The 26,970-nt window shown below is 49.7% G+C and overlaps 2 protein-coding genes across 11 annotated transcripts in view; both read left to right on the top strand.

Moving 5' to 3' along the window:
• The window catches only part of IGSF3 (immunoglobulin superfamily member 3), a 99,947-nt gene extending 78,953 nt beyond the window's left edge, over window positions 1-20,994 (top strand). For 3 of the 6 annotated variants that reach the window (XM_082613148.1, XM_082613147.1, XM_082613146.1), the window contains 5 exons: window positions 7,266-7,676; window positions 11,152-11,559; window positions 15,543-16,019; window positions 17,844-18,068; window positions 20,242-20,994. In XM_082613148.1, coding sequence (XP_082469274.1) covers window positions 7,266-7,676; window positions 11,152-11,559; window positions 15,543-16,019; window positions 17,844-18,068; window positions 20,242-20,333 — 1,613 coding nt within the window. In that variant the 3' untranslated portion in view covers window positions 20,334-20,994. Of the gene's footprint in view, window positions 1-7,265; window positions 7,677-11,151; window positions 11,560-15,542; window positions 16,020-17,843 lie in introns of all 6 variants that reach the window. The other 3 variants (XM_082613151.1, XM_082613150.1, XM_082613149.1) reach the window with 1 other exon arrangement.
• A 3,363-nt stretch (window positions 20,995-24,357) lies between these two features.
• Window positions 24,358-26,970, top strand: part of CD58 (CD58 molecule) — a 44,229-nt gene continuing 41,616 nt past the window's right edge. For all 5 annotated transcript variants that reach the window (XM_082616198.1, XM_082616196.1, XM_082616194.1 and 2 more), the window contains exon 1: window positions 24,358-24,509. In XM_082616198.1, coding sequence (XP_082472324.1) covers window positions 24,440-24,509 — 70 coding nt within the window. In that variant the 5' untranslated portion in view covers window positions 24,358-24,439. The remainder of the gene's footprint in view (window positions 24,510-26,970) is intronic.

The following is a 26,970-nucleotide window of genomic DNA, read 5'->3' as shown; positions in this document are numbered from 1 at the left end:
CCAGGGTGCTTGGCCTGTCCTCAGAGGTGCATGGTAATGCACTTGGCTGGCCCTCTGGAGGCCGCAGAGAGCAAGGGGGGTGCTGAGGCTGGGCGGGCGCGGCCCCTGGGAAGGGCTGTGGCACCAGGGAGAGTGCATCCTCCTTAAGTGTTACAATCTCTCCTGATTAAATATTTATGCATTGAGCACTTAATATTTTCCAAAGGGCTTCATGCTCATTTTTACTCTTTTACCCGCACACCCTGGTTGGTACTGGTGCTTTTATTTGGGGGAAGTAGAAGTGGAAAAATACCAGAGGGCTGACCGCGTGCCAGAGAGTATACTGGACACTTGGTGCAGATGACCTCAGTCACCTTTGCTGCAGCCCTGGGAAGAAGCTACTGCTTTCCCATTTTATAAATGGAGTAACTGAGCCTCAGAGAGGTTGGGACTTGACGGAGTCAAGAAATAGAGAGTGCGAAGTGGGGATGGGAACCCAGGTATGAACTTTATTAAAAAGCAGTTGGGGTGGATGAGAGGAAGACTTCGGCCTTTTTTAAGGCCATATCATAAAAGATTATTCTTTCTAGGACTTTCCTGGTGGTCCAGTGGTTTAAGGCTCTGCGCTTCCATTGCAGGGGCACGGGTTCCATCCCTGGTTGGGGAACTAAGATCCTGCATGCTGCACGGCGCAGCCAAAAAAAGGGGAAAAAAATGATCCTTTCAGCATTCAGTTAATAGTATCATTTACAGAAGCGGTTTCTCTTTGTAGAGTGCTGTGTGGAGGCGTCTCAGCACCTGTGGCGGCAGAAGTAACAACGGTAACGATGTAGTAGCTAGTCTTTGCTGAGCTTTTGTAGCATTGCCCATTACCACCTTGAATGCTTTATATACAATAACATTCTTCGTTCTTAATTCATGCAATGCCATGAGGGGGTGCTAGCTTCACCCATTTTATAGGTGAGGACACTGACACAGAGGATAAATAAATTCTCCAGTGATTCATAATAAGCGGCAGAGGCAAGATGCAAATCCAGACAGGCAGTCTGGCTCCAGAGTCCAGGCTCTTCATTTTATTTTATTATGGTAGTTTTTTTTTTTTCCTCAGGAATTCTCTTTGGTACCATATACTTTGATTTAATCCCTGCTCTCTCTGGTTTACCATCCCTGAGCCCCTTTAGCAAATACTTAAATTTGTTCTTTTTAAGTTGGGGTCACAAGGTCCCTGTAGAGGTTCCTCAAGACACGGTTTGCTAATGGTGTAGGAGTTTTTGTGCCTCTTCGAATGCCTCTATTTCTTCTAACTTCTGCCACCAGGTGGCTCTAAGGCTTGGCGGGCACCAGAGCTCAACCCAGTGCTGGCTTCTTTCTGCTCTCCTTCCATATCTTGCCTCTCAAAACATGGATTCTTATCCCTGCTCTGGTGTTCTCCACAGGAATATCATCGCCCTCCCCCTGCCCCCAACCCTTTTATTTATTTTTTTATTATTAATTTTTTTTTGCGGTACGCGGGCCTCTCACTGTTGTGGCCTCTCCCATTGCGGAGCACAGGCTCCGACGCGCAGGCTCAGCGGCCATGGCTCATGGGCCCAGCCGCTCCGCGGCATGTGGGATCTTCCCGGACCGGGGCACGAACCTGCGTCCCCTTCATCGGCGGGCGGACTCTCAACCACTGCGCCACCAGGGAACCCCCCCCCAACCCTTTTAGAAGATGATTTTGTCCAGTATTCTTATTCCAACAGCATGAAGCAGAAACCCAGGGACCGTTGGCTCGCTCATGCCAGTCCATTTATCAGCCCTCCGCAGCTTATGTCACCAGCTTCCAAGAAGGCTCTGTGTGGTCTGTGCCCCAGACCAGTCCTTTTGCCAGAACCGCTTGCTGACCTGACCACATCACGGGTATTTGTTTCTTTAAAATCTCTGGCTGGATGGCCTGATGAATGTGTTGTGGATCTCTTATTGACCATTCTAGACTTCCTGTTCCAAATGCACATCCCTAAGGTCATCTTCACGGAATGCCATTCCTCCTGTTTTGTTGTTGATCTGGCTTAGCCTTACTGCCATCGATGGCGGAGTGTGACCCCACAAGGGGCATTTAGGCAAGCCTTTAAGCCAGTTCAACATATTCGATTCTTAGCTCCTAATCAATTCTTTTCTCTTAATTGTGAAGCATTGCTTTGCTTCCTTCTGATTTTCTTTAGCACCCAAAACACCCTCCAATTACATCTCCCTAAATGCAGAGGAATAAGGGAAATGTCAGCACTCATATTCCAGATATTTACAACTGTATCTTGGTTTGGCTATTAAATACTGCACGTTAAAATTGACGAGGCAATAAACACGCTTCCAGGAGGACAGCCTCCGGTGTAGAAAGCTGACTGGTCAGTGGGTGTATTCTGCTGGGATTTTACTGATGGGCAGTCAGGATGAATATTCAGTACCCTCTGGATGCTGCCAAATCCGTTCTCTCCAATTTCTTATTGCTGACCTGGCAGATTGGCAGAGCTGAGGGCTTTTTCTTTGACTTCCGGGAGTCCAGGGCTTGTGACAGTGGCTCTCCTTGTCACAGTTCAGTAGGTGACAGGCTGCCCCATCCTTCAGAGGCATTGGCCCCTCCTTTCTTTCAGGAGAACCTGGGGTTCTCCTTCCATCCCGGGTGCATGTGGCTTCTGCCCGCTGGCTGTTCACAGATAGAGTGAGCGTGAGAGCAGGAGCCCTAGAGGAGTCCCCACCCCTCCCCCCGCACCTCAGGCCTCGTTGTCATGGTAACACCAGGTGCACCTATTTGGAGTCAGTGAGCAAGGGTCACTGCAGTGTCTGCAGACGGGTAAGGCAGACAGGGCATGGACATGCACGCACGCACACACACACACACACAGAGGCAGGCAGTAACCCTCCTTCTATGAGGACAGGTGGGACATGGACATGCACGCACGCACACACACACACACAGAGGCAGGCAGTAACCCTCCTTCTATGAGGACAGGTGGGACATGGACATGCACGCACACACACACACACACACACAGGCAGGCAGTAACCCTCCTTCTATGAGGACAGGTGGGACATGGACATGCACGCACGCACACACACACACACACAGAGGCAGGCAGTAACCCTCCTTCTATGAGGACAGGTGGGACATGGACATGCACCCACACACACACACACACACACACACACAGGCAGGCAGTAACCCTCCTTCTATGAGGACAGGTGGGACATGGACATGCACGCACGCGCACACACACACACACAGAGGCAGACAGTAACCCTCCTTCTATGAGGACAGGTGGGACATGGACATGCACGCACGCACACACACACACAGAGGCAGGCAGTAACCCTCCTTCTATGAGGACAGGTGGGACATGGACATGCACGCACGCACACACACACACACAGGCAGGCAGTAACCCTCCTTCTATGAGGACAGGTGGGACATGGACATGCACCCCCCACACACACACACACACACTTACCCCACAGCTCTTCCTTCATTCTCTCCCAGTCTTTTGGCTGACTTGCATCCCTCAGTTTGAAAACTCTCTGCTGTCCAGCCACTGGCCCCCTCTCCACCTAACATGACTGAGTACTGTCACGGGTCTATAATAAAGAACAGTCTTCCTTTGCTCCCTCTGCTCCCTCACTGCCTGTATGCTACCCTCTGGCTGCTGCTTGCACCATTGCACAGAAACTGCTGTCTCTAGAGTTACCTGTGGCCCCCTCACTGCCACACCTGTGGCTTCTCAAACTTAGCGCATCAGAATCACCTGGAGGGCACGTGAGCCCGCAGGTCTCTGGGCCTCACCTGTGGCATTTGTGAGGCAGCGTCTCCACCCCAGGTGGTGCTGATGCTGCCCGGCCACAGGGGATCGGAGGCCTCAGAAGGAAACTCTCCAGATGCAGAAAGAAAGGGCCCTTCCCTCCAGCAGGGTACAGCCCCGCTCTGGAAGTCGTGAGGTACCTGAGAAGGCAGCTGCTGGGCGTGCTGGAGTCTGTGCTCGCAGGTGGGGTGCTGAAGGGTGGGGCCTGGCCCGCAGCCTCACACCCTTCTTCCTGCCTCTTCCTCCTGCTGACTCACTGTTGGGGATCAACCAAGTCCTCAGCATCTTGTCTTTCACCTTTGTGTTTACTGCCTAAGTCCATTCACTCACACAGCCAAGTCCAAGGTTTCTCGGGCTTTCAGGTGCATTTGAGTCACCTGGGGGTCTTGTTAAAAGGCAGAGTCTGGTTCAGGAGGTCTGGGGTGGGGCCCAAGAGTCTGCATTTCTAACAAGCTTCCAGGCGACATGGATGCTGCCAGTCTGTGGACAATACTTTCAGTAGCAAGTTTGCCACTTAGGTTTGGCAGTTCTCGATCTAATATGGAGCTTTGAACATGGGACTGAGCCCGGAAACGGAAAAGAAAGGGGGATAGTGAAAATGTACTGTGTGTTTATTATAGAGCAGGTTCTGTGCTAAACTCTTACTGTAGAGTATTGCTTTTAATCTGCATAGCACTCCTCTCAGGTACATGCTGTGATTGTTCTCATCTTGCAGATGAGAATACCTACGGTTCTTAAGGGGGCTGGGCTCTCCTGACCCCACGGAGGAAGGTGGTGCCAGCAGGCTGCACACCGCCCAGGGCAGTGCTGGGCAGGATGTGTGAGTGCTTCCTAATTAGCTGTGCAGGCTTCTGTCTCCCCTGGGCTTCAGGAAAGGTCCTCCCTGTCCTTGAGAAGCTGGAGGAAATTCAGAGCGTAGAAAAGGAGCTGACCCCTTGCCTACCTGTCAGACATGCACCAAATTTCAAAAATGCCTCTCTTTCCAGCTTTTCAACACTTCCCAATATTTTGACGTGGGAAGGAGGGAAAAAAATGGAAATGCTTTGAAACAATTCTCTTCCTTGGATTCTTGTTCTCAGACCATGTGACTGAGCGGAAGTTTAGTCATAGGCATCCAGTTTAATATATGCGGTTACTATAGCAATGGAGGTTTCCTTAGTAACAGTTGCAAAAATAATCTGGCCCCAATTAATAATACATTTTAAAGCTCTTTCTACTCTGCACTGAACAACCCAGTTTTTTGGGCCCAGAACCAGATAATTCAGGTGGTGTCATTTGCTCTGATAGAGATATTATTTGCATGCGGTGAATCAGGTTGGAAAGGCATGAAAAGGGAACTGGTTGTTTCAAGTATTAGAGGCAGCGGATATGAAAAGTCGACTGGCAAGCTAAGGTGAATCTAGTTTCCAGAGCTTGGGTGCTTGCTGGTAAAGCCTGCCCTGGATTCCAGTGCCCTGGAGGACTTCGTGCGTTTGAAGAAGGGAGAAGGCAGGAGACTGGGCTTGTTCCCCAAAAAAGATGAAACCAGAAGGGTATGGTCATGGGCCAGGGGATTTCTCTCAGACAGGTGCCGCATGCATTCTTGATGGCTTGAGCAGGTCTGTAGGTACGTGAATCCAGCTTCTTTTGTGAAGAGTGTCCCCTGATTTAGCACCGGGAAACAGCCTCAGAGTTGCTTTTGTAGTCATGGTATTGAATCGGGTACGGCACCCGATTCTGCTGTACTTAGCTCGCTGAATCCTCTCAGCCACTCAGAACCTTTGTCTGTGGGTTACCCCAGTGCCCAGGTGACAGTCTGGGGCTTTCAGTAGTTTCAGTTGCCTTGGTGCATGGAACTCAGACCTTGATCCTGTCTTTCCACACTAAGCTCTAAGTGAGCCAGCTAGCCAGCACTGACGGGGAGGCCCAGGCACGACCAGTGGGCTCAGTCCTGTGTCTAGATCAAGAGAGATGACCAGCAGAGGTGCTGGAGAAAGGCCCAGGCCAACCTGTTCTGGCCTCCCCTCTGGGCAGGGTCACTGGAGGAAGCCCAGCTTGCTCTCCCTGTCAGGGTCTGTGCCTTGTCCTGGGTTCCTTTCTCAGCTGACGAGTGATTTAGTCCTCGACAAGTGAAGTGTAAAGAGAAAGGTGAGGGTGGGATGATGCTTTTACTATTAGTTCCGTAAGAGGAACTTGGAATTGTGACTTTTTCCTTTTTTCTCTTTTTCAGTAGGGGGAGGATGGTGGGTAGGGGAAGCAGAGACAAGTATAATAGTGATGGAATGGGTGAGATCTCAAATTACCTTCATAAGATATATTTCATTAGACCGTGGCTTCTTGCCACCTTAAAGGAGAGCATGGTCATTAATTAGCAGGTAGGGTGGCCCTCTGGAGTCTGCCTGCCCTTCTGGTTTTGGAGCAGGATCGTGAGGGGAAGGGGAGGCCGGAGTTGGCTCTGTTCTGTCCCATTGTTTGTCATTTTCTTCTCTGCCTTCTCTCTTCCCATCCTCCAGGAAGAGCACCCCAGCATCCTCCAGCCACCTGCTACTGTATTTCTCCAGCTCACTCTCATTCGCTCACCCACTCACTCACTCAGTAACTCACACATCCCAGCAAACGTTGATTGAGTGGGTGCTCTCCAAAGCCCGAATCCGGGGTTGCGGTGATGAGAACATCTCCAGGCAGGACCGTCTTATTCTTCAGAGCACCCCCGGCATTTAGCCTCATGAGGGGCACAGAGTGGGCACACTCTAAATATTTGCAGATCAAATGGAATAAGCTTGATCTCTGCTCTTGGGGAGCTCAAGGATAGCATGGGAGGGACGTAAGGAAAAACAGGCTGAAGATGCGTAAGGGTGCTGATGGGAGCACAGAAGAGGGGCATCTGACCCAGCGGGATGGGAGTGAGGGAGAGGAGGACTAGAGGGTGAGTAGGGAGAAGGGTCGGAGGGGAGATGGTAGGAGACAGGCAGGGAGGACGGCTGAGCAGAGACCGAGCTCAGGGAGAAGCGGCATGGGAAGGTGTGGTGTGGGTGTGACGGGGGAGGCTTGGAGGTGAGTGAGGACAGCGGGGTGAGAGCCAGATCCAGGAGGGACTTTGTACGTGAAAGGAATTTTTTTTCTTGTCTATAAGCAGTTGGGAGCCATTAAACTTCTTCAGCAGGGAATTGATACAGGCTGGGTGTGTTTTTGCCGGATCCCCCTGGCGGCCATATGATGGCAGGGAGAGCTGGCAGGAGAGACGGCGAGGACCTGAGCCAGGGAGAGGCAAGGAGGAGGCCAGCAGAGGGTTCTTTGGGGCGCAATTGGCTCTGTTCTGCTGTCCTCACGCCGAGCCGTACTTTGGGGGAAGCCCATCAGTGTCTGGTTCTCTAGGAGCCATGCTGGACAAAACCAGGCGGGGAGCCTGGAGGTGGGACTTGGGCCACATTTCCAGGCGTGTGTGGTGATTCTGCTGAAGCACCCCCTTTTCCTTTGCAGTGACAAAGTTGCAGGTGAGCAAATCAAAGAGGACCCTTACCCTGGTGGAAAACAGGCCCATCCAGCTGAACTGTTCAGTCAAGTCCCAGACCAGCCAGAACTCCCACTTCGCCGTGCTCTGGTACGTCCACAAGCCCTCGGATGCCGACGGCAAGCTCATCCTCAAAACCACCCACAACTCCGCCTTTGAGTATGGCACCTACGCCGAGGAGGAGGGCCTGAGAGCCAGGCTGCAGTTTGAGAGGCACGTGTCCGGGGGTCTGTTCAGCCTCACTGTCCAGAGAGCCGAGGTCAGCGACAGCGGCAGCTACTACTGCCATGTGGAAGAGTGGCTGCTGAGCCCCAACTACGCCTGGTACAAGCTGGCAGAGGAGGTTTCGGGGCGCACGGAAGTCACTGTGAAGCAGCCAGGTAAGGAGAGACGGGGGTAGAGCCAGCCTGGGCCAGTAGGCTGAGGGCAGAGACTGCCTGGGGGTGTGGCAGGGCTCTGCGGGGTCCATGATGGATGTGCGTGCGGTACAGAGCATCATCCTCGTTCACTGCAGGCCCACCCACTTTACCTAGTGGGTCCTGGTGCTGATGGCAAACTCAGAGAAGCATCCTCTGTCAAGTATCTGCTGTTGTACACAGCATCTTCACCCGGGAGAGGCCCGAGGGGCAGCTGGGGGTCGCAAGGTGCGGCAAGGCAGGATCCCTGGCAGCGCCTGGATCTCATTCTGGGTTTGCAGTTTGCACCTTGGATCTCGGGCTGCTGCCGGCTTCATACCCAGGATTCCTGCCTGGAGGGCGTTTTCTGGTTTCCCCTTCTTCCTTACCACGCACAGCCCACGGATGAGCCCTTCCTGTCTCTGAGCAGAACCACCCTTTGGCCCCCTCTCAGACCCTGTGGGTGCAGCCTTTATTCCATTTATATCCGGCTCCCTGACAGATAGCGTCTGACTTCTGCCAGAGCACTTCCCAGGAGGGAGAGCTGACTGCCTCCACAGCCCTCAGTTCCACTTTTGGGCAGCCCTGGTTGTTGAAAAGTTCCTCCTCCCTGTAATTTCCCTCTCAGGTTTTAGGTCTGCCCGAGAACAACCCAAGATTAGTCTGAGTCATATCCTTTCAAACATGTGAAGGGAGCCCTTTCTCCTTGTTGAAAAGCTCTAGTTCTCTGAACTTCTCACATAGTGTGGCCCTAAGCTCCCTCTCCATCCCTCATTCCTGCGTGCCCTATAGTTAGTTGTTATCCCTACCTCTGGTGCCCGATGAGCTGTGGGATGCTGTGTTGCCACCCTGAGTCCGAGCTCCATGCCTTAGCTTATGCTACCCTCTCCTCCTGGAATGCACCCCTCCTGTGGCTTCTCCCCTGTCTTCACCCCATTCCTAAGACTTTACTCAGCACCACCTCCAGGAAGCCTTGCCTGATTTCTCCTATATCACCAGGGGTTCTGTATAAAACACATAATGTAATAATTATTTTCATTTCTTCTCCACTATACCATAAGCATTTTGAGGACAGGTGCTGTGTCTTTGTATCTCCAGCCACTGACATGACACCCTTAATAAATACTGGCTGAATAAGGAATGAATAGTTGCTTTCCTTGACACCCCAGGGCCTTTGTACTTGCTGTTCTCGTAACCTGGAACGTGTTGACCATAGATGTCCATCTATCTCGTTCTTCAGGGAGGCATTCCTAGCGCATTTTAACTAAAATGGCACCCTAGTCACTCTGTATCCCCTTTCCCCAGCCCCTTCATAGCACATGTTACCACCTGGCATACCTATTCATATATGAGTAATTATGAACTACCTGTTCTGATTTTATACTCATGGAAATTCATTTATCATTGGTTATTATGTTCACTGTAGCGAACACTGTCACTTGTTCACTCTTAATGTATTCAAATTCACTAGATGGGTAGCCCCATGAGTGAGCACAGGTCCTGTTCTCTTTACCATGCTATCCTCACGGCTTGTCTCCCAGGAGGCCTCAATAAAAGTTTATTCTGGGACATCCCTGGTGGTCTAGTGATTAAGACTCCATGCTTCCACTGTAGGGGGTGCGGGTTCGATCCCTGGTCAGGGAACTAAGATCCCTCATGGCGTGGCATGGCCAAAAAAAAAAAAAAAAGCTCTGTGATCAAATGGAACCAGATGCAGAAGTCCAGATGAGGCCTGGCCCTTGCTGAACGCCATGGGGCTCGTCCCCTCCTTTCCTCAGGATATTGTATTTCACACTCTGCCCCAATCCGGGGATTCTCAATCCAGGGATTCAGGTCTGCCCACGATGACATTTCATGCCGACCCTTCTGGTGCCTAAAATAGGAAGCTCTGGTCTAAGTGATTCCTGTTGGTATTTCCAGTGACCTACGTCCTGCCTTCAGGCCAGTCCCTGGGGCTTTTGAGAACTGAAGGTTGCTATTAGGCCCACAGATGTTCTTTCAGGTTTCTGTTCTTCCTGTCTTTTCTCAGTTCTGACTGTTTTCCCCATTGGGAGGTCATGGTCACCCCTCCCCCACCGTGTTTCCTCTTAGTCATCATTCTGCCTTTCCCTTTTCTCATTTGTGCTGAAACTAAGAGGTTCTTGGTAGGTACTAAATTTATCAAGGGTATTTCCCCATTGGAGATTACAGACTCACAGCAAGCTAACTGGGGCAGTGCACTAGGGCCGTAGGGGTTCTTGTCAAAACACAGTGAAATCCCTGCTTATGGGGAACATTAACACTATAAACAGAAAACTCACAGGACACAGATTAAAACAACACATTCCCCCTTTTCTGTTGAGATTTTTAATTTGTGTGTTTTTCTCCCCCCTCCCCGCCTCACTTCGTCTAGTCCCCACCCCCTCCCCCCCTTTTTTTTATAAGAAAGCATACATTTATAGAGCTTTTGGAAAATACTAAAAAAGCACAGAGGAGAAAATAATCTTTCAACCCAGAGAAGGGCAGAGTTAATATCTTCCCAAGTATATATTTTCGGAGACTGGTTGTTTGAAATATATTTTCTGTTGTTTTTTTTAATTTTTTGACCTTTTATTATGAAGGTGAAATAAATGTGCATTATAAAACATTCTGACATTATTAAAGTGGAAAAGTGAAAAGTGAAAGTACCTCCCTCCTCAGATATCACTCAGGAGGTGTCCTTCTCAGGGGCTTCTGTGCATTTACAGTTTCATAGCTTTTTAACCCCTCTGGTCCAAAGAGGCTTTTGGGCCCTTTATGAAATTGTATGTGATCAGAGAGCACCATGTTTAATGACACTTTTTCTCTGGAGGAGAATCTGATTGGCTGAGGTTTCAAACAACCATCCGTATCAGTCTTTTCTTTACTGATGTCAGATCAGTTCTGTTTCCACCTTGAGAGGGAACCCGTGTGGGGTTTTTTTGGTAAAGAAAGTAAGAACCGCAATTCTTAGGGCCAGCTGGTGAACGTATTAACGTGGCTTTCCCCTGCAGTTCTTTTGAGGCTGGCAGCCCAGCACATTCTAGCCATCATGTGGTCAGTTTTAAAAATTTGCTCTCCCAGCAGGCTTCTCACCATGCCCTTTGCTGTCCCTTCCCAGCCACCCCCTCCCCTTGACCATACTGTTTGTGGTCTGCTGTCCCTTGGACGTGGAGTCACCTACCATGCACGCTTGTCCTCTCCTAAGCATCTGAACCGATGACAGTTATAAATTAGGGGGCCGCTGTTACCGTAACATTGAACTCCATGAAACTCAGGCACTCAGACCCGTGATCAAGAACTCAGAACGTTCAGGGTGTGCACCTGAGCAGTGCTTCTGCTGATTGAGCATGCTGCTGTCCTCCTGCGTTTGGAAGGCACCTGCTTACGTCTGCTGGGAAGGGGTGCATGCACGTGGCTCGTTGTTTTCTTGTTGGCAACATCTCTTTCCTCGCCTTTGCAGACAGCCGCCTGAAGCTCAGCCAGGCGCAGGGCAACCTGTCGGTTCTGGAGACGCGGCAGGTGCAGCTGGAGTGTGTGGTCCTGAACCGCACGAGCGTGGCCTCGCAGCTGCTGGTGGAGTGGTTCGTGTGGAAGCCCAACCACCCAGAGCGGGAGACCTTGGCCCGCCTGAGTCGCGACGCCACCTTCCACTACGGAGAGCAGGCGGCCAAGAACAACCTGAAGGGCCGGCTGCACTTGGAGAGCCCTTCCCCGGGCGTGTACCGGCTCTTCATCCAGAATGTGGCGGTGCAGGACAGCGGAACCTACAGCTGCCGCGTCGAGGAGTGGCTGCCCAGCCCTGGTGGCACGTGGTACAGACGGGCAGAGGACACTGCTGGCCAGACGGCTGTTCGAGTCATGCGACCAGGTGAGGGTTAATGTCCCCAGGCCTCCGCTCTCTTTGGTGGTTCCCCTCTAAGTGTGATATTTTATGCACTGCATAAAATTAGTTAATTTTAAAGTGAACTAATTGTTAATTAAATTAACCCAATTAATTAGTTACTTGAAGTTAAGTATATGAGCATTTACGTTGTACATTTGCATTCACGGTTGTCTGAGATTTTTCTTCCCCTAGTGAATGGAAAATTGCACATCTGGCTTTGGCCTAAGGTGATTCTATTTCTTAACTAGAGTAACATTTGTCAATTATTTATTGCAGAGCCTAGAATATTTTCTTTTTAAAGAATACATTCAGATTCAGACAAGTGGCAAAAATCTTGAAACAGTAGCCATGTGGTTCAGAAAATTCAGCTTGTGGATTTTCAGAGGAAAAGAATTGATTCATATGATCTAAATGGAAAATGAAGTAACTGCAGCCTTTATACTCTCACTTCCTAATAATTTTATTGGTACTAATGACTGTTCTATGTGGCCTTGTGCTTTTCTTTATTGTTGCTTCTAAAGTACCCAAATGCATATAATTACTGGGTAGAATTATTGTTCCACATTCAAACACATAATTAAAGCAAAGATGTGCAGGGTTCCTGTGTCCTGAGAAACATCACATCATCATTCATTCATATCAGAGCAAAAAGTCAGTGATCCCCTGAAGGACATGGAGCAGAAATGCACTGTGACCTCCATCCAGGGGAATGCTTTGTCTTGTGTTCTGAGCATCCGGGGTTCTGTTTGTGGTGGTGGGCACTGTTGGAAGCTTTCATAATGTTTTCACATCTAAGTAGAGCAGCTCTTTTTGTTGGTGGAATCCTGGAGCTTCACGGCTGTGCCCGCCCCACACATCAATGAACACACTTCGGGGAGTGCATACAGCCTTTGTTACAGGAGAGGGACATTATCTCTCTCCTCCGTGTCTTGCCTAAGCTGGAGGGGAAATTGCCTCTACTTTGAGTCACTCATATTTCCCCTGAGCTTTCTTCCCCCGTCCCCCTTGCTTAGCAGCTGCTGCGTGTCTTTTCCCAAAGGTAAATGGTAAACACGGCAGCTGAGCACTCTCCTCCTACACCTCCCACCCATTTTGGAGATCCGCACACTGAGGCCCCAGGCAGCGTGGGAGGAGGCAGCCAGCTGCGTCCCAGCCACAGTGAGGCTGTTTATGTTCAGTCTTCACCACAGCCTCAAGTAGTGGGTTTTACTGTCGAGGGAACTGAAGCCTGAAGAGAAATGTCGCACAGCCAGTACTCTGAGCAGACTGGGTGGTCGCCCAAGTTTCCCTCCCGCCACACTGTGTGCTCACAATGTGACCCCTGAATCTGCAGCCCTGAGGCTGCCTTGTGTTCAGTCAGTTGAGTAGCCTGCCTTCCTCACTCCCTCCCTCCCTCCTTCCCTCCCTTCCTTCCTTCCTTCCTTTCTTCCCTGATTATATAAGGTGGTCATGCTAATAACAAAGCATTTGGAAAACAGAAAAATATAGTTTTGAAAAGAAAATTTATCTGTGGGGACTTCCCTGGGGGTCCAGTGGTTAAGACTCCGCGCTTCCAACGCAGGGGGCACAGGTTCAATCCCTGGTCGAGGAACTGAGATCCCGCATGCTCTACAGCCAAAAAACCAAAAAGTTATGTGTAATCTCACTACCTACATATCTTCATATTCCCTCTGTCTCTCTCCCTCTCTCTCTCTCTCTTTCTTTCTAAACGAAGTCAGGATCTTATTGTTTTATGTGATTTTTTTTCCCCCACTCAGCATTCTTTTGTGAGCCTTTCCCCATGTCATTGAAAGCATTTCATGTCCACCATTTTTACTGGTTGCATAACATTCATTATGTAGATGTATCTCAAAGCTTTTTTTCTGAGATATAAGTTGAACATATAGAAGACTTGAAATAAAAGAGCTCTAAAAGTTGGGTTAAGAATCGCCTTGCATTGCTTAGGGGCGACCATAGTACGAAATATACAAACTGAAGGACTACCCTGGGTGAGATTGTAGCTGAGTAGATTAGTAGTTGTGTTTGGCTCACTGGGCAAGAGAGAGAACTTCATTCCTCACCCACAGCCCAGAGTCACTGGTCAAGGTCACAGCATGGGAGCATCAGCCTGACCTCGGGGAGGGGCAGGGACGAACTTTTTTCTTGTAGCTTACACATGGAAAAGGAAGGAAAGAGTGTCAGAGGCTGACCAGGGAGATACTTTGGCCTCTTCTAGAAGGGGACAGACACGGGAAACCAAAAACTTGATTCATTAACAGAGACAAGGCACTTGAAGGGGCCCCGAAAAATTGTGAGCTCTAGACAAGAAGACAGCAAAGAGAGAGTAGATGGGAAGAGGCCCTTCTGGGGAACTGAATGTCCCACGGTCCCTGACCACCTTGCCATGATGGGTCCACTGCCTCACTGCACAGCATCTCTCTCTGTTGGCACGTCCGCCTTGCTCCCTGGAGGGATAAGGCGATGAGTGAGGGAGTTTGAGTCGCCTGTGAACTGATTTCCTGTCCTGCCGCTTTCCACCCTCCAGCATCTCTCCCCAGCCCCGGTGATAGCTGGGCTGATGCACCGTGCCTGCCACCTATAGCTGGCTCCTAAGTTTTTGTGTCCAGTGGTGCACACAAGGTTCCAGATATGCTGAGGGGGTTGGGGAGGGGCTTGTCAGAGCCCCAGGGAAGCAGTGGTAACCAGCTTTGTGTTCACTGGCACGCCGATTCAGCCACTTCATTGAAAGCCCAGGACAGTACTTGGGAAATGTTCCTAATTGGTTGTCATCCAAGTAGAATCCGATTTGGTCTCTCTACTTTCGTTGATGCCACATTGGCATCTTTCATGAGCATTTCATAAACAGAGCCAAAGGGAGGCCTTGAGGAGGTAGGGAGTGAATTACTTGTTTAGAACCTACCCCAGTGAGCCAAAACCCGCAAAGGAAAGAAACAGATACAGCTGTCTGGTGATGTCTGTGGGTTGTGATTTACCTGCTCAGGTGTCTCTCCGTGGCTAGTCTGCATCTCCCACCTCTGTCAGGACGCTGTCTGTGTTATCCTCCTGGGGGTCCATACTCAGGGTGAGGGGCCCTTTCAGGTTTACTGTCTGTTGTTTAGCTTCAGTCCTTGGAGAATTTTTACCTGCTTGGGTTGGTTCCCTGTGGTATAGGCAATAATCTACATGCACCCAGTTTAAATTCAAAAGTGAATGCTGATCAGTGCTGCTGATGGGGTGAATTCATCTCCAAGGGCTGCCATAACAGATTAGCACAAGCATTGTAGCTTCAAACAACAGAAATCTATTCTCTCTCAGTTCTGGAGGCTGGAAGTGTGAAATCAAGGTGTCATCAGGGCCCTGCTCCCCGAAGGTTCTAGGGAGGGGTCCTTCCTTGCCTCTTCCAGCTTCTCACGGCCCCGTGTTCCCTGGCTTGTGGCTGCTCCAGTCTCTGCCTCTGCCTTCCCGTGTCCTCCTCTCTGTGTGTCTCTCTGTGTCCTCTCCTCTTCTTATATTCAGGCCTGCCCCAAATCAGTATATGAGTACATCTTAACTAATTACATCTGCAAAGACCCTATTTCCAGTTAAGGAAATTCGGAGGGTCCAGGTGGACATGAATTTGGGGGGACACTATTCAACCACTACAAGGGGTTACAGTGAAAATAAGTGTCCCTCCCTCCCTGGATTCCTATAAGCATCCATGTTACCAGCTCCTTGTGCATTCTTCCACAGATATTCCATGCAAATATAAACAGATTCTTATGTCAGTATAAAACTTATTTTCTATTTTCTTCCACTCGATGATGCATAGAGTACACACTGTACTGTACTCTAACAATTTTTCTTGAATCTCCTTCCACCTCTCTGCACACAACGCCCCTTTGTTCCTTTCAGTAGATACATAGAATCCTCTTGTATATTACTAGAACATATTTAGTGGTGGACATTTAGGTTGTTTTGAACAGAAATTAAAACAGCCTTGTCTCCCCCAGATGCCGCCCTGCAGGTGGACACGGTGGTCCCCAATGCCACGGTGTCCGAGAAGGCAGCTTTCCAGCTGGACTGTAGCATCGTGTCTCGCTCCAGCCAGGACTCCCGCTTTGCTGTGGCCTGGTACTCCCTGAGGACTAAAGCTGGAGGGAAAAGGCGCAGCCCTGGCCTGGAAGATGGGGAGGAGGAGGGGGAAGAAGAGGAGGAAGAGGAGGAAGAGGACCCCACAGAACGGACAGCCCTGCTGAGCGTGGGCCCAGACGCTGTCTTTGGCCCAGAGGGCAGCCCCTGGGAGGGCAGGCTTCGCTTCCAGAGGCTCTCCCCGCTACTCTACCGGCTCACAGTGCTGCAGGCAAGCCCTCAGGACACGGGCAACTACTCCTGCCACGTGGAGGAGTGGCTGCCCAGCCCTCAGAAGGAATGGTACCGGCTGACAGAGGAAGAGTCGGCCCCCATCGGCATCCGGGTTCTGGACACAAGTGAGTTTTTCCAGTTTTCAGGGGGAGGATGTCACTGTTGATTCCAGCTGTCCGGAAGGTAAAATCAGAGCTTGATGGTGGACTACTAAGCAGTTTTCTTGCCTGTTGTGGGCATTTAGGATTTGACAAACCAGTTCATATAACTGACCCTTGATTGCCCTTGGGAAAAATAGAGATAGGAATTAAAGTGATAATTGAAGTGATGATCTTTATAATAAGCTTGATGCTCCACCAGATTCAATTTTAGTTGGATTTCATTATACAAGTGTATTGGTAGATGTTACCTTGTTACTTGTTAGAATATCCAGCTTAGTCTCTTTTTAGCAAATCAGCAACAGAAGAGGAAGAAAAAATAAAATGAAGTCTGACTACCTCACTGCCATTCTCCCTTTTTCTCAAGTTCCTGAGTCATTTTTATTTTGGAGGGTAACTTGGAGGATTAGGTGGATTTTGCATGGTTAGTTGGGAAGACCAGCCTAGAAGGACAGTGATGTTACAGAGCATCTAGGAAGAGCTTAGCAGCAGCTCTGTTAGCCAGCAGCTGTTGCTACAGAATGATCCAGAACCCAATGTTTTTATAATACCAAGGGACTCATGAACAGAGACTGGAGGAAATTTTTGCTGACCTGAATTATTAGTTCTAACGAGGAGCTCTTTTGGTTGACCTTCTGTCAAAATGTGGAATTTATCAGACTGAAAATGGTGTTTGTTATAGTAGAATTAGCCTATGATACAGAAATTAAAAATTGGCTAAAAATTTCAACTTCTTCTCAATCACAGCATTTTATCAGATCATTTTGAGTTTTGTCAGCTTTTTCTTTTCTTTGATAACCTCCTGTTTATTAAATAGAACCTTATGAAATTGAGGTTTCGTTGGTCAAAAGTGTTTGATATCACCAATCTCATAGACCTTGGAAATCTAATAAGTGTAAGTGTGTGTTAAATTTTCTTAATAATACTAATGAGCAACAGCTATGCAGTAGAAAGGAAAGCCAAAAAACCCCCCAAAAAACCCTAAATCATACTTAGACCCCCTAACGATCTGCTGAATAACCCACTGACCAAAAGTACAAGGGAAGGTGTTTAGACCACATTTTTTCTGCCCACTGTGGCTGTCCAAACTTAGTAAACTTCATAGCGCACAGAGATCATCAAGCAGCCTTATTTTACAGAGAAAATGCAGCCTCCCAGAGCCCTGTCACAGAGCAGCAGTCCTTGATGAGGTCAGGGGTGTGAGGTTTCATTCTCCTCTGTATCCAGGAATAACCAACACTGTGTTCTGTGCAGCCACAGATACACTACAGACATTTGTAAGTGGTCCATAATGACTTTTTAACTGATAACATTAATCAAATGAGCATCATTTCTGGTAAAACTGCTCTCAGAAGCTGGTGGGTAGAGAATGTGTTCTGTTCCAAAGAAGGACATTGGCAGCAGAACTAAGTGCAAAGGGACATGTAAAATACAACCAGGAAGGAGGTTCAGGCTGAAGTGGATTCAGCATCTTCACCACCTCAGATACAGTTGAGTTCACAATCAATAAATTACACTTTCTTGTGTGGCTTTCCAAGCAATACAACTGACTCATAGTGGGAAATGGAGGCATGGCTTTGTTTGAACTTCCAGCTGTGTTGGAAGAGATGCGGTTGTGAAAACAAGAATACCAGGGTAGTCTGCCCTCCAGTAGTGGCAGGAGGGGAAAGACAGGGTGGATGCAGGAGTCCTGCCAAGTTGCATCCATGCAGTTGGGTGGGGTCTTCAGGAGTGAGTGAGAGTCCAGGTTCTCAGCCCTCATTGTCCTGTCACCCTCTCGGTTCTTTTCAGGTTCCACCCTGCAGTCCATCATCTGCTCCAACGACGCGCTCTTCTACTTTGTCTTCTTCTACCCTTTCCCCATCTTTGGCATCCTTATCATCACCATCCTGCTGGTGCGCTTCAAGAGCCGGAACTCCAGCAAGAACTCCGACGGGAAGAATGGGGTGCCCCTGTTGTGGATCAAGGAACCACACCTCAACTACTCCCCCACTTGCCTGGAGCCCCCTGTGCTCAGTATCCACCCAGGAGCCATAGACTAAGGGGACCCCTGGCGGTCATAAGCCACGGAGGAGCTGAGGCTCTCCCCACTGCCTCTTGCTCTGCGATCAGATAGCGGACAGCACCCGACCTCTGGGGCGCTCTCACAGAACAGGGTCGGACTTGAGAAGTGTTCCGAGTCGTCGCTCAGCCAGAGGCAGACTGCCTCTAGGTGGCAGTCTTGGTTGGTTAGCTATTTTCGAGCAGATGGCGCCATCCTGCCGAATTAGGTTGCTTGTTTCTGTTTTCGGTAAAGTGGTGAGTAGCTCCCGGTGCCACGTCTACTCACCGATTTATATAGTATTCTCAGATATAGATGTTACAGGGGTTCTTATTCTTTGTAAGGGACGCTTTTTCAACCCCTTTGGTTTATGCTTTTTGGATTCCGTAATGTTGTGGACAAATTACTCTTAAGTACAACTGATGGCAGCAGGAAGGACGAACTTTATAGCGCTAAGGAATCTCTTCCAAGACTTTTTTTCATTTTTGCACACTTGAAAATGCCACCCATGGATCAAAATATACCCAAACATTTTTTACTTCCTTAATGAGACTTGAAAATTATGTGTAGTGTGGGCCCAATTTGTATCTTATATTTTCCCTCAGCTGGAGTTGTTGGAACTACTTTGTAGTCAAGATGAAAGCATTGAATTTTGCTTCAAAGAACTGTATGTACAAGATAAATCCTGCATAACCCCACTAGGAGTAGATAGCGCCCAGCCTAGCCTATCCTTTGGGGAGGCAATAGGCTTCATCCCAACCTTGCCAAAAAATGCACAGACTCTGTTGGAGAACAAGTCAGAAGCTCCAAACAGCACATGCTTTGCAAGTTAAAGTGGGCAGAGGGCTGCTTTTAGCAGCTACTGACTTTCAGATTGATCAAAGTCACTGATTAGTGAAAGAAGGAAACAAGACTGGTTGTTGGCTTGGTCTGTTCTGCAAGGGCAGTCTCTGACTGATAATTGCGAGCAGGTGGGCTTCTATTTTCAGGTGCTTTGCCAAACTCTTAAGGGAAAATGGCCAGTGAGCCTGCAGAGGGCCCAACAGCCCCCACATACACTGTCGGGAGGCACTGGGGCTGTCTGACAGCTAAAGTTCGTGAACATCGGTACAGTCAGCCAGCGGTGAGGGGGTTTCCAGAGCCAGCCATTGTAGAACAGGGAGGAATAACTACCTCCCTGGAGATATGAAGACTAGGTTTTCCTTCTTCCTTCCAATTAGGTTTTTCTCAAAGATACTGATGTCTTTCTTCTTCGCCGTTTGACCTGCATCTCACTGCCATAAGAATATCTGCCCAGGTGAGGCCCAGACGCAGCCCTTTGTAATCTTTATGGATTACCTCATCTCAGCAGAAAGTGATCACATGCCTGTCTGTGGATTTTTTATCTTTCCCTTTCTTAGATCTTGTTTGTGGCTTTAGGTGATTTGGTTGTTCACTGTCATGGCAGCTTTTTATTTGAATGCCCCGTAAAGCCTGGCGAAGGCCAGTGTCACCTTTTATTTTACACTTGCTGGGCAAGATGCCGGGCTCCAGAGCATCATTGGTTGCAAGTGTTTCCTTTTGCCCACTCCATGAAGATGTTTTTCTGCCCTGGCTTTCTCATATTTTGCTGGCCAAAAGTTCCATCTCCCTTCCTTATGAACTTGCAGCTTGAATCCCAAGGGACTTCCCACTTTGGAAAAAACCTCCAGGGATTCTGGAACTAAGTCTAACCAGAGAGATTAGTGTGAAACCCTGTTCTGAGACAGAACACACTCCAGGGGAGGGCTCTAGGATTCCAGGCCACGTGGGTGCTGATCCTTATTGGCGTCTGCGGGTGTGCAGGGGGCCTGGGTGCTCGGCAGGTGCTTTGATGTGTCATAGCCAAGGGGGAAGCAAGGCAACTGCCCAACCATTTTCTGAGGGGCTTACATAGGCTGCTTTCTCTCCCTCCCAGATACACCAGCCCTCTCCTGTGAGACTGTGTAGGCACGGCCACCTGAATCCCACTGATGCCTCGTGCTCATCCCCATTTCTCGTGCTGCATCAATGCTGTAGAGGTACACAACAGGCGCAGTGTTGAGGAAATCAGGCGGTCTTTGGCCCAATTTCTTCATTTCAGGGTGTGGGCTTTCAGTGGGAAATTGCTGGCCCTTAATTCATAGACAGAGTCAACTCGAGAAGATGATGTACATTCCCTCTGTCTGAAAGGAAAGATGCCGGAGGGCTGGCTGGAACTGGGACGCATAATGAAGATCTGAGTTTAAATTGGTTCACAGAAGAAAGAAAAGCCAGTGCTGCACATAAGTAAGTGAAGCACTTGCAGGAGATTTGAAAGGAAAAAAAGAAACCGAAGCCAGTATTTTAATAACTTTTTTTTTTTTCTGTGCGTTTTCTATTGGGCCAGGGGATACTGTCAAAGGGTGAGCTTTTCAGCTTTCTATGAAAATCCCCAGGACCTTCTTTCTTTGGCCATTTCTATGGAAATGTGGCGTCAGATGAGTGATAATGGTGGCCTCCAGTGGCTGGGAAACCTCACTGCAAGTTGCCTACAGGAGAGACACGCAGAGGAAAACTGCTGACTGCTCTCTTATCTACATCTACGATGTTGCATTAGTGAAAAACGACACTGTGCTAGGCCCGTTCCAGGACATGGATATGACCACACCCTCTTTCCCCAGGGTGTTTCTGTAGCAAGTTTTCATATTCTTTTCAAACAATGGTTTCTCTGCGTTAACTTTTGAAGAAGAAAAAAAAGAGGTAGGGTAGGCAAACTACCCATGCATGATGTAGAGAGCTGTTGATTTGTTTTTGTTTGTTTTTTTAAAGGAAAACTATTTGTAAGATGTTGCACTAAAATGTTTTATATACACTTCAGAGACCTGTAGTAAATTATGTTGAAAATATGGCTGTTTACATTGACTAGTGTCCACTGTCCTTCTTTCTCCTCACTAACCTGCCACTCTGAGTACGGAGCTGTGCCCTGGGGGCCTGGAGTCCTGCCCCTGACTCTGGCTTGCTAAACTCAGGGTTTGTGAATTGCGGCTTCTATTATCACGCCTCACCCCCAGTGCAAGTGGCACCTTTGTACAAGTGATAAAAACCACCCCTTTCTCAAGACACTTTACTCTCAGCTGCTGAAAATGTATGTATATCACACATACATAAATACACACACATCAAGGCCAGAGTCGTGCACCGCTCAACACACAGGCCTGGAGGCCTGACAGGCCAGTTCAGAATCTAGCTTTCTTTTGGGTGGGAGTGGGGTGGAGGTGGGGAGACAGGATGCAGTGAGAGGAGACTGATAGAGCAGGAGAGCAGGAACCTGGGAGAGCGTTCTCCTTGGTCTTGGCAGCAAGACCACACCATCTTCTTCAAACTCTGTAGTATTGTCCTGACGGTGAAATGCTCAGCAAGCCTTTTCCAGGATGGAGGAAAGCGCAGGAGCTGTGCATTCCTGTGCAGTGAGCACACAGAACACACCCATCTCTGTTCCCTGCACAACTCAAATGCTGGGAGGTTTTGGGGGGAGTTCACCACATCTGCAAATTGAGAAGAATGATAGAATGATTAAAGCTATAGCAGCGACATGTGATTAGTCAGAACCCATCTGTAATTCTTTAAAATTCACAGAATGCAAAAGGAACTAGATGGAGGTAAAAAGCAAAGGAGGTACTTCCTTTTCTTCTTCTCTTTAAAACTCAAGGCTTTCAAAGCCTTTAGTATGTGCTTTCCTCTGCTCCCCAGCCCCATGCGCTGCATCCTTATCAACTTCTTGCACCTGCTGGCTTGGTCGGGAGTTGAAATGTGACTGTTTATCTCTTGGGTACCCAGAATGGTTCCATGTTAAGTCTTATGTATTATTTTTGCCTAATTTTTTTCCAAATGCTCTCTTTTTGCCAGGGAGCATTTAAAAAAGGGAAACAGTATTATGGAATAAAGATTACCCCCCACACACACCCCTGGTGCAAATCCGTTCAGGGTTTATATAAATGAAGTGAATATACACTTCCATATGGGGCAAGGACGATTTTCACATATGCAGGATTAGAATCAGTGTTTTGCTCTGTCTTTCTAGGATTCCCAAGCTCCTTGGGTGCAGTTCCAAGCTTGGCAAGAACTAGAGCCAGAGAACTAGAGTGACATGCTAGGAAGAGCAGCAGCCCATCCACGCCACATAAGCAGACTGAACGAGCCCTCCTTTTTTCCCTTCTAGTCCATGATTCTTTACAGTGACAAGCAGATAAAACTGGACCTCTCAACACTGGTCACAGGATGTAAAATACATCCAGCCCTCCTTTTGGTGGCCAGTCCTCAGTATATGGATAGGGCCTTTTGGGCCATGTGCCTAATGCATTGCAGGTCCAGCCTTTCTGAGCCACTTTTGACTAATGAAGTCTGCTAGACCAGGCATATAAGGGCTTCTAAAAATGTTTGCTGGAAGCACAGCATTTCTCTTGATGAAAGAGCTGGCACCATTCGTTGGCCAGAGAAGCAGCCAATCAAGGAAGACCTACTGAACCATTCCTTACCTGATACCTGGAGACCATGACCTGGGGAATACTTCCCAGCCCCAGGTGACTGGGCAGTCCTTTCCTCAGCCCTGCTCTTGAGGCGGTTGACAGCTTTTGCTGGCCAGTCCAAACAGCAGTATAGCTGCCCATCCTGTATGAAAGGGTAAGAGTGGTACTTTGGACTTACCCTGGGTTGGACTCCCAGTTCTGCACCTTACTCTGTGTCCTTGGGCAAGTCATTTACCTCCTCAGAGCCCCAGTTTCCTAATCTGTAAAAACAAGGACAGCAGTAAGATTAAATTAATGCAGGTAATGCACTTAACACAGGGCTTGGCTCATAGTAAGGACTCAACAGATGTTTGCTGTTATATCACTTCCCAGCTCAAAAACTTTTAGGGGCTCCCCAGTGTTTAAAGGTCTGATCCCATCTTACCTTTCCAAGTTAGCCCGAGTTCTTACCAGCCCAGAGCAGAGGAGAAACTTGATCTTCTCACATTTTGTGCTACACACTCTACCTGCCTTATGTTCCCGATATCTTCAGATGATAGGGAATGTCTAAGCTCATGGTACAGAACATCAGTCCCAGAAATTTCACGGATATAGACACCTCTTACAATTTCATGGCTAATGTAAGAAATAATTTATGAATTCGTACAGGGCAGTCCAAGTGTCTTGAGTGGTTTGGAGGTCCCCACCTGAGGATGATGGTAATGACAGCAACAATAAAGCACACTTCCACCACTTCACAACTGGCAAACATGTTGGTGTTTGTTGGGACATCAGAGAGTCTCGTTCATGAGTCCAGCTCATGGAAGGAGTTTCCTGCTCACATGGTAACGAAGAGTTCACTGAACTGCAATGGCTGAGCAGGGATCATTCTGGTGCCACTGTCTGAAAGAATGGGGGCTGACCGGGAGGCTGATGCCAGTAGCTGGTTCTGGGAATACAGTAGTAATTGAGTCTGGGATCAGATGGATTTCAGGGGAGAGGACTAGCCAATAAGATGGGGAGTTCCAAGCGCCCGCTGCAGCACGAGGGAGAGAGGTTTGGGGAGGCCAAACGGCGAGTGAACAGCCCTGACTCCCTAGCCTGAGGGCGAGTCCACAGTAGAGATGGAGGAAGAGTGAAACAAAGAGGAAACGGAGAAAGGAGAAACCCAAGGCTGGAAATCCCAGTTCCAGTGAGGGAGTGTTGGGGTGAGGTCCGTCTTAACGAGAAGGTGGCTGCACTTGAATGATGAGAAGCAGGCACTTGTTGGGGGGGATTGGGGCCGCACCAGGGGACCCCACACAGTCTAGCAGTCGGCTAGAATGTTGCCCATTTCCTTTTGTCGAGGAAGCTGTCTTGTCCAGGGTCGTAGTAGCGAAGTGACAGGCAGGAAAAGCGAGGCTGCACGACTGCGGCTGCTGGAAAGCGGTGAAGGAATAAAGCGCTTCAGAACCTCCCTGTCCCGGCACAGAGTTCTGCTGTCACCTCCAGCCGAGTGGGGCGCAGTTTTCGGGGAGCGACGGTCCGATACCCCCGGCTATGGGGGCGCCTCCATCACGTTCCAAATGCCAAGGAAAAGTGCGGGAGGTGCGGGAGGACCGAGGATAAACCTGGTTGTGAAAACGCAAGCCGCTTTTGGGGGAGAGCTCCACACAGCAGGGCGGGGGGCGGCAGAATGGCAGGAAGGACCCTGGGCCCAGACCGCGTTCTCGGGAGGGTGGAGAAAACGCGCGCCAAGATGTCATCCGGGGCCTGGCTGGACGCGCGGGGGCGGGGCGCACCGCGGGGCGGGCTCTCTCTCCCTCCGGCAAGCCGAGGCGACGCCCGGCTGTGTCCCTGTCGCGGAAGCTGGCCCGTCCGCTATGGTCGCGGGGAGCGCGCCGGGATGGGCCGTGGGGGCCCTCGGAGTGGTCTGCCTGTTGCTCCGGTTGGGTGAGTGGAGACCTCCCCCGGCAGCCCGCGGGGACCGGCAGCGCGGGGTGTCAGTGGCCCCAGGGCTCCGGGGCCGGGTGGACGGGTGCGGCCCGAGGCCGCTGCAAGGTGGGATGGTGGGATTGGCGTGGGGCACGCAGCCCGCGCCCGGGACTTGGTCGTGTCACCCACAGGGCTCCCTAGGGTGGTCAGCAGGAAACGTGGACCGCAGGCTCTGAAGCCTGTTTGGGAAAAAGAGGGACGCGACTCCGTCTCGTTCACCTCCCCTGCGCTCTTTCCTCCCTCTGGGGAGCCTTCTTAACCTCCACGATCCCCAATTCCCGCTCGTGTTCCTCCGGAAGGGGTGCCTTTTCAGTGCGACTCAAGTGACTAAGTTACTGCTTCCAGCCGGAGGCGCCGTAGCGCAGAACTTGAGGTGAACTTTGTTCACTGCTTCCGCAGCCCGGGAGCTTGTCTCGGGCGGGCCTCCCTGGCCAAGGAACGCGCTATCTGCGCGCGCGCCGGCCTCCGCGCTGGGGGTGGGCTCGCTGCGGCCAAAGCCAAGTCCGCCCGCGCCCGCGCGGAGGGCGGCAGCTCAGAACTGCCCTGCGGCGAGAAGGTTAGGGCCTCAATTCAGAATTCCTAAGGAGTGTCGGCTGGTCCCCTTTCCCCTCCCTTCCGGACATGAAAGGACTAACATGTGAGTGTCTAGGACTGTGTTCATCCCTTTCACGCTTCTTCAGCTAAATCACGACAGCGCCATGAAATAGTTATCTTTGTCTCCATTTTTTTTTACCTCCCCACCCATATCAACCTCTCCCCACACAGGTCCCTAGTTAAGTCATAACCAAACCCCCTGAAGCATAGTAACAACGCCCTTAACTAGTACTTCTTTCCTTGGGATTTCCTGCCACCGGCCCTTTAGCCCACACCCCTGATGAACCTCCCCTCTCCACTCTGCGTTCAGCGTTTATTTTATTTTATTATTTTGCGGTACGCAGGCCTCTCACTGTTGTGGCCTCTCCCGTTGCGGAGCACAGGCTCCAGATGCGCAGGCTCAGCGGCCATGGCTCACGGGCCCAGCCGCTCCGCGGCATGTGGGATCTTCCCCGATCGGGGTACGAACCCGCATCCCTCCCAACCACTGCGCCACCAGGGAAGCCCAACGTTCAGCGTTTATTGAGTGCCTTTGGGGTGCATGCATCCATGGCTTACAACCTGCGGAATGGGGGGTTGAGATACACTCAAAAGAACCTACAGTGTAAGGCACAGAAGTAAATGTTGTAAGAGAGGTAAAAGTAAAGTGCTGTGGGCGTGCAGAGGGAAGACAGCAACATCTTTTGTGAAATCAAATATCTTTTGTGAAGCAGAAACTTCATGGAAGGGAGGGTATTTGAACCTGGCCTCCAAGGACAGGTGGTATGTGAACATGCCATGATGTGGGAGAAGATTCCAAGAGCAGGAGACCAGGAAAGAAAGACAGGGGAGCAGGGTTTAGAGGGTGACCTTGGGCAGTAGGGAGTCATCAGTGTCACTGGAGAGTTGCAGTGCCCACGGGAGCTTGAGGCTCCCTAGGGGAGCCCTGAATGTTCCCTTTGGGAGTTGGGATTCTCTTCTTCAGGCAAAGGAGACCTCTTTCTGGGCCTGACAGGATCAGAGCCATCCACTTAAGAAGAATAATCTGGCAGCAGTAAAGAGAAATGATTGTGGTTGAGAGGAATTGGAGGTGGGGAACCAGGGCAGGTACCATCACAGACCCCAAAGAGCTGTGAGGGTTTCATATGCTGGTGGCTATGGGCAGGAGGGAGAGGCATATACAGAGGTTGAAGGGATAAGGTAACTCCTCCAGAGGTACAGGTCTCTCCCTGGTCCCAGAATGCGCCTTTGGTCACTACTGCCTTCTCTATGCTCTCTCTTCAACTGAAAACCCAGTTTACCCATCAAGCCATACCTCCTCTAGGAAGATTCTCTGAACTAGCTGGTTTCTCCCACCTAATTCATTTATTTATTCAGAGGTCATTTCGTTCCGCAAGCATGAATATTATTGCCTTCTCTGAATAGGCTTTGCGCTAAGGGAAACTGTGTAGGTCTGCAGTGAGCCCTTTGGGGGCCAAGCCCACCTCACTAGGGGAAGCTGCCTAACAGTGATGAACAATATCTGCTCCCAGAGAGATGCCTGGCCTCTGACCTGGCCCCGCTCCTCACAGTTAAAACTTCTGTAAGTTACCTTACTTCTGTGTGCCTCCATACCTTTGCCTTTAAAGAGAGCGCCACTCACATGAGAGAAAGGATAATAATAATATCTGCTTAATAAAATGATTGTGAGCATCAGTCATTCACATGTACTTATGGACTATCAACTATGTGTCAGCACTGGGAAGCTTACATTATAGTGGGGGAGAGACAGTAAGTAAATAAAGCAGTAAATATGTAGTTGTTGGGTGGTGGTGAACATTTACTAATATAGAGATTACTAGTGCAG

The sequence above is a fragment of the Mesoplodon mirus genome (genome assembly GCF_964341445.2).
Source record: "Mesoplodon mirus genome assembly, chromosome: 3".
In the NCBI taxonomy this organism is placed as follows: Eukaryota; Metazoa; Chordata; class Mammalia; order Artiodactyla; family Ziphiidae; genus Mesoplodon; species Mesoplodon mirus.
Note: the sequence above shows the minus strand (reverse complement) of the source record. Positions and strands in the feature narration are given on the sequence as shown.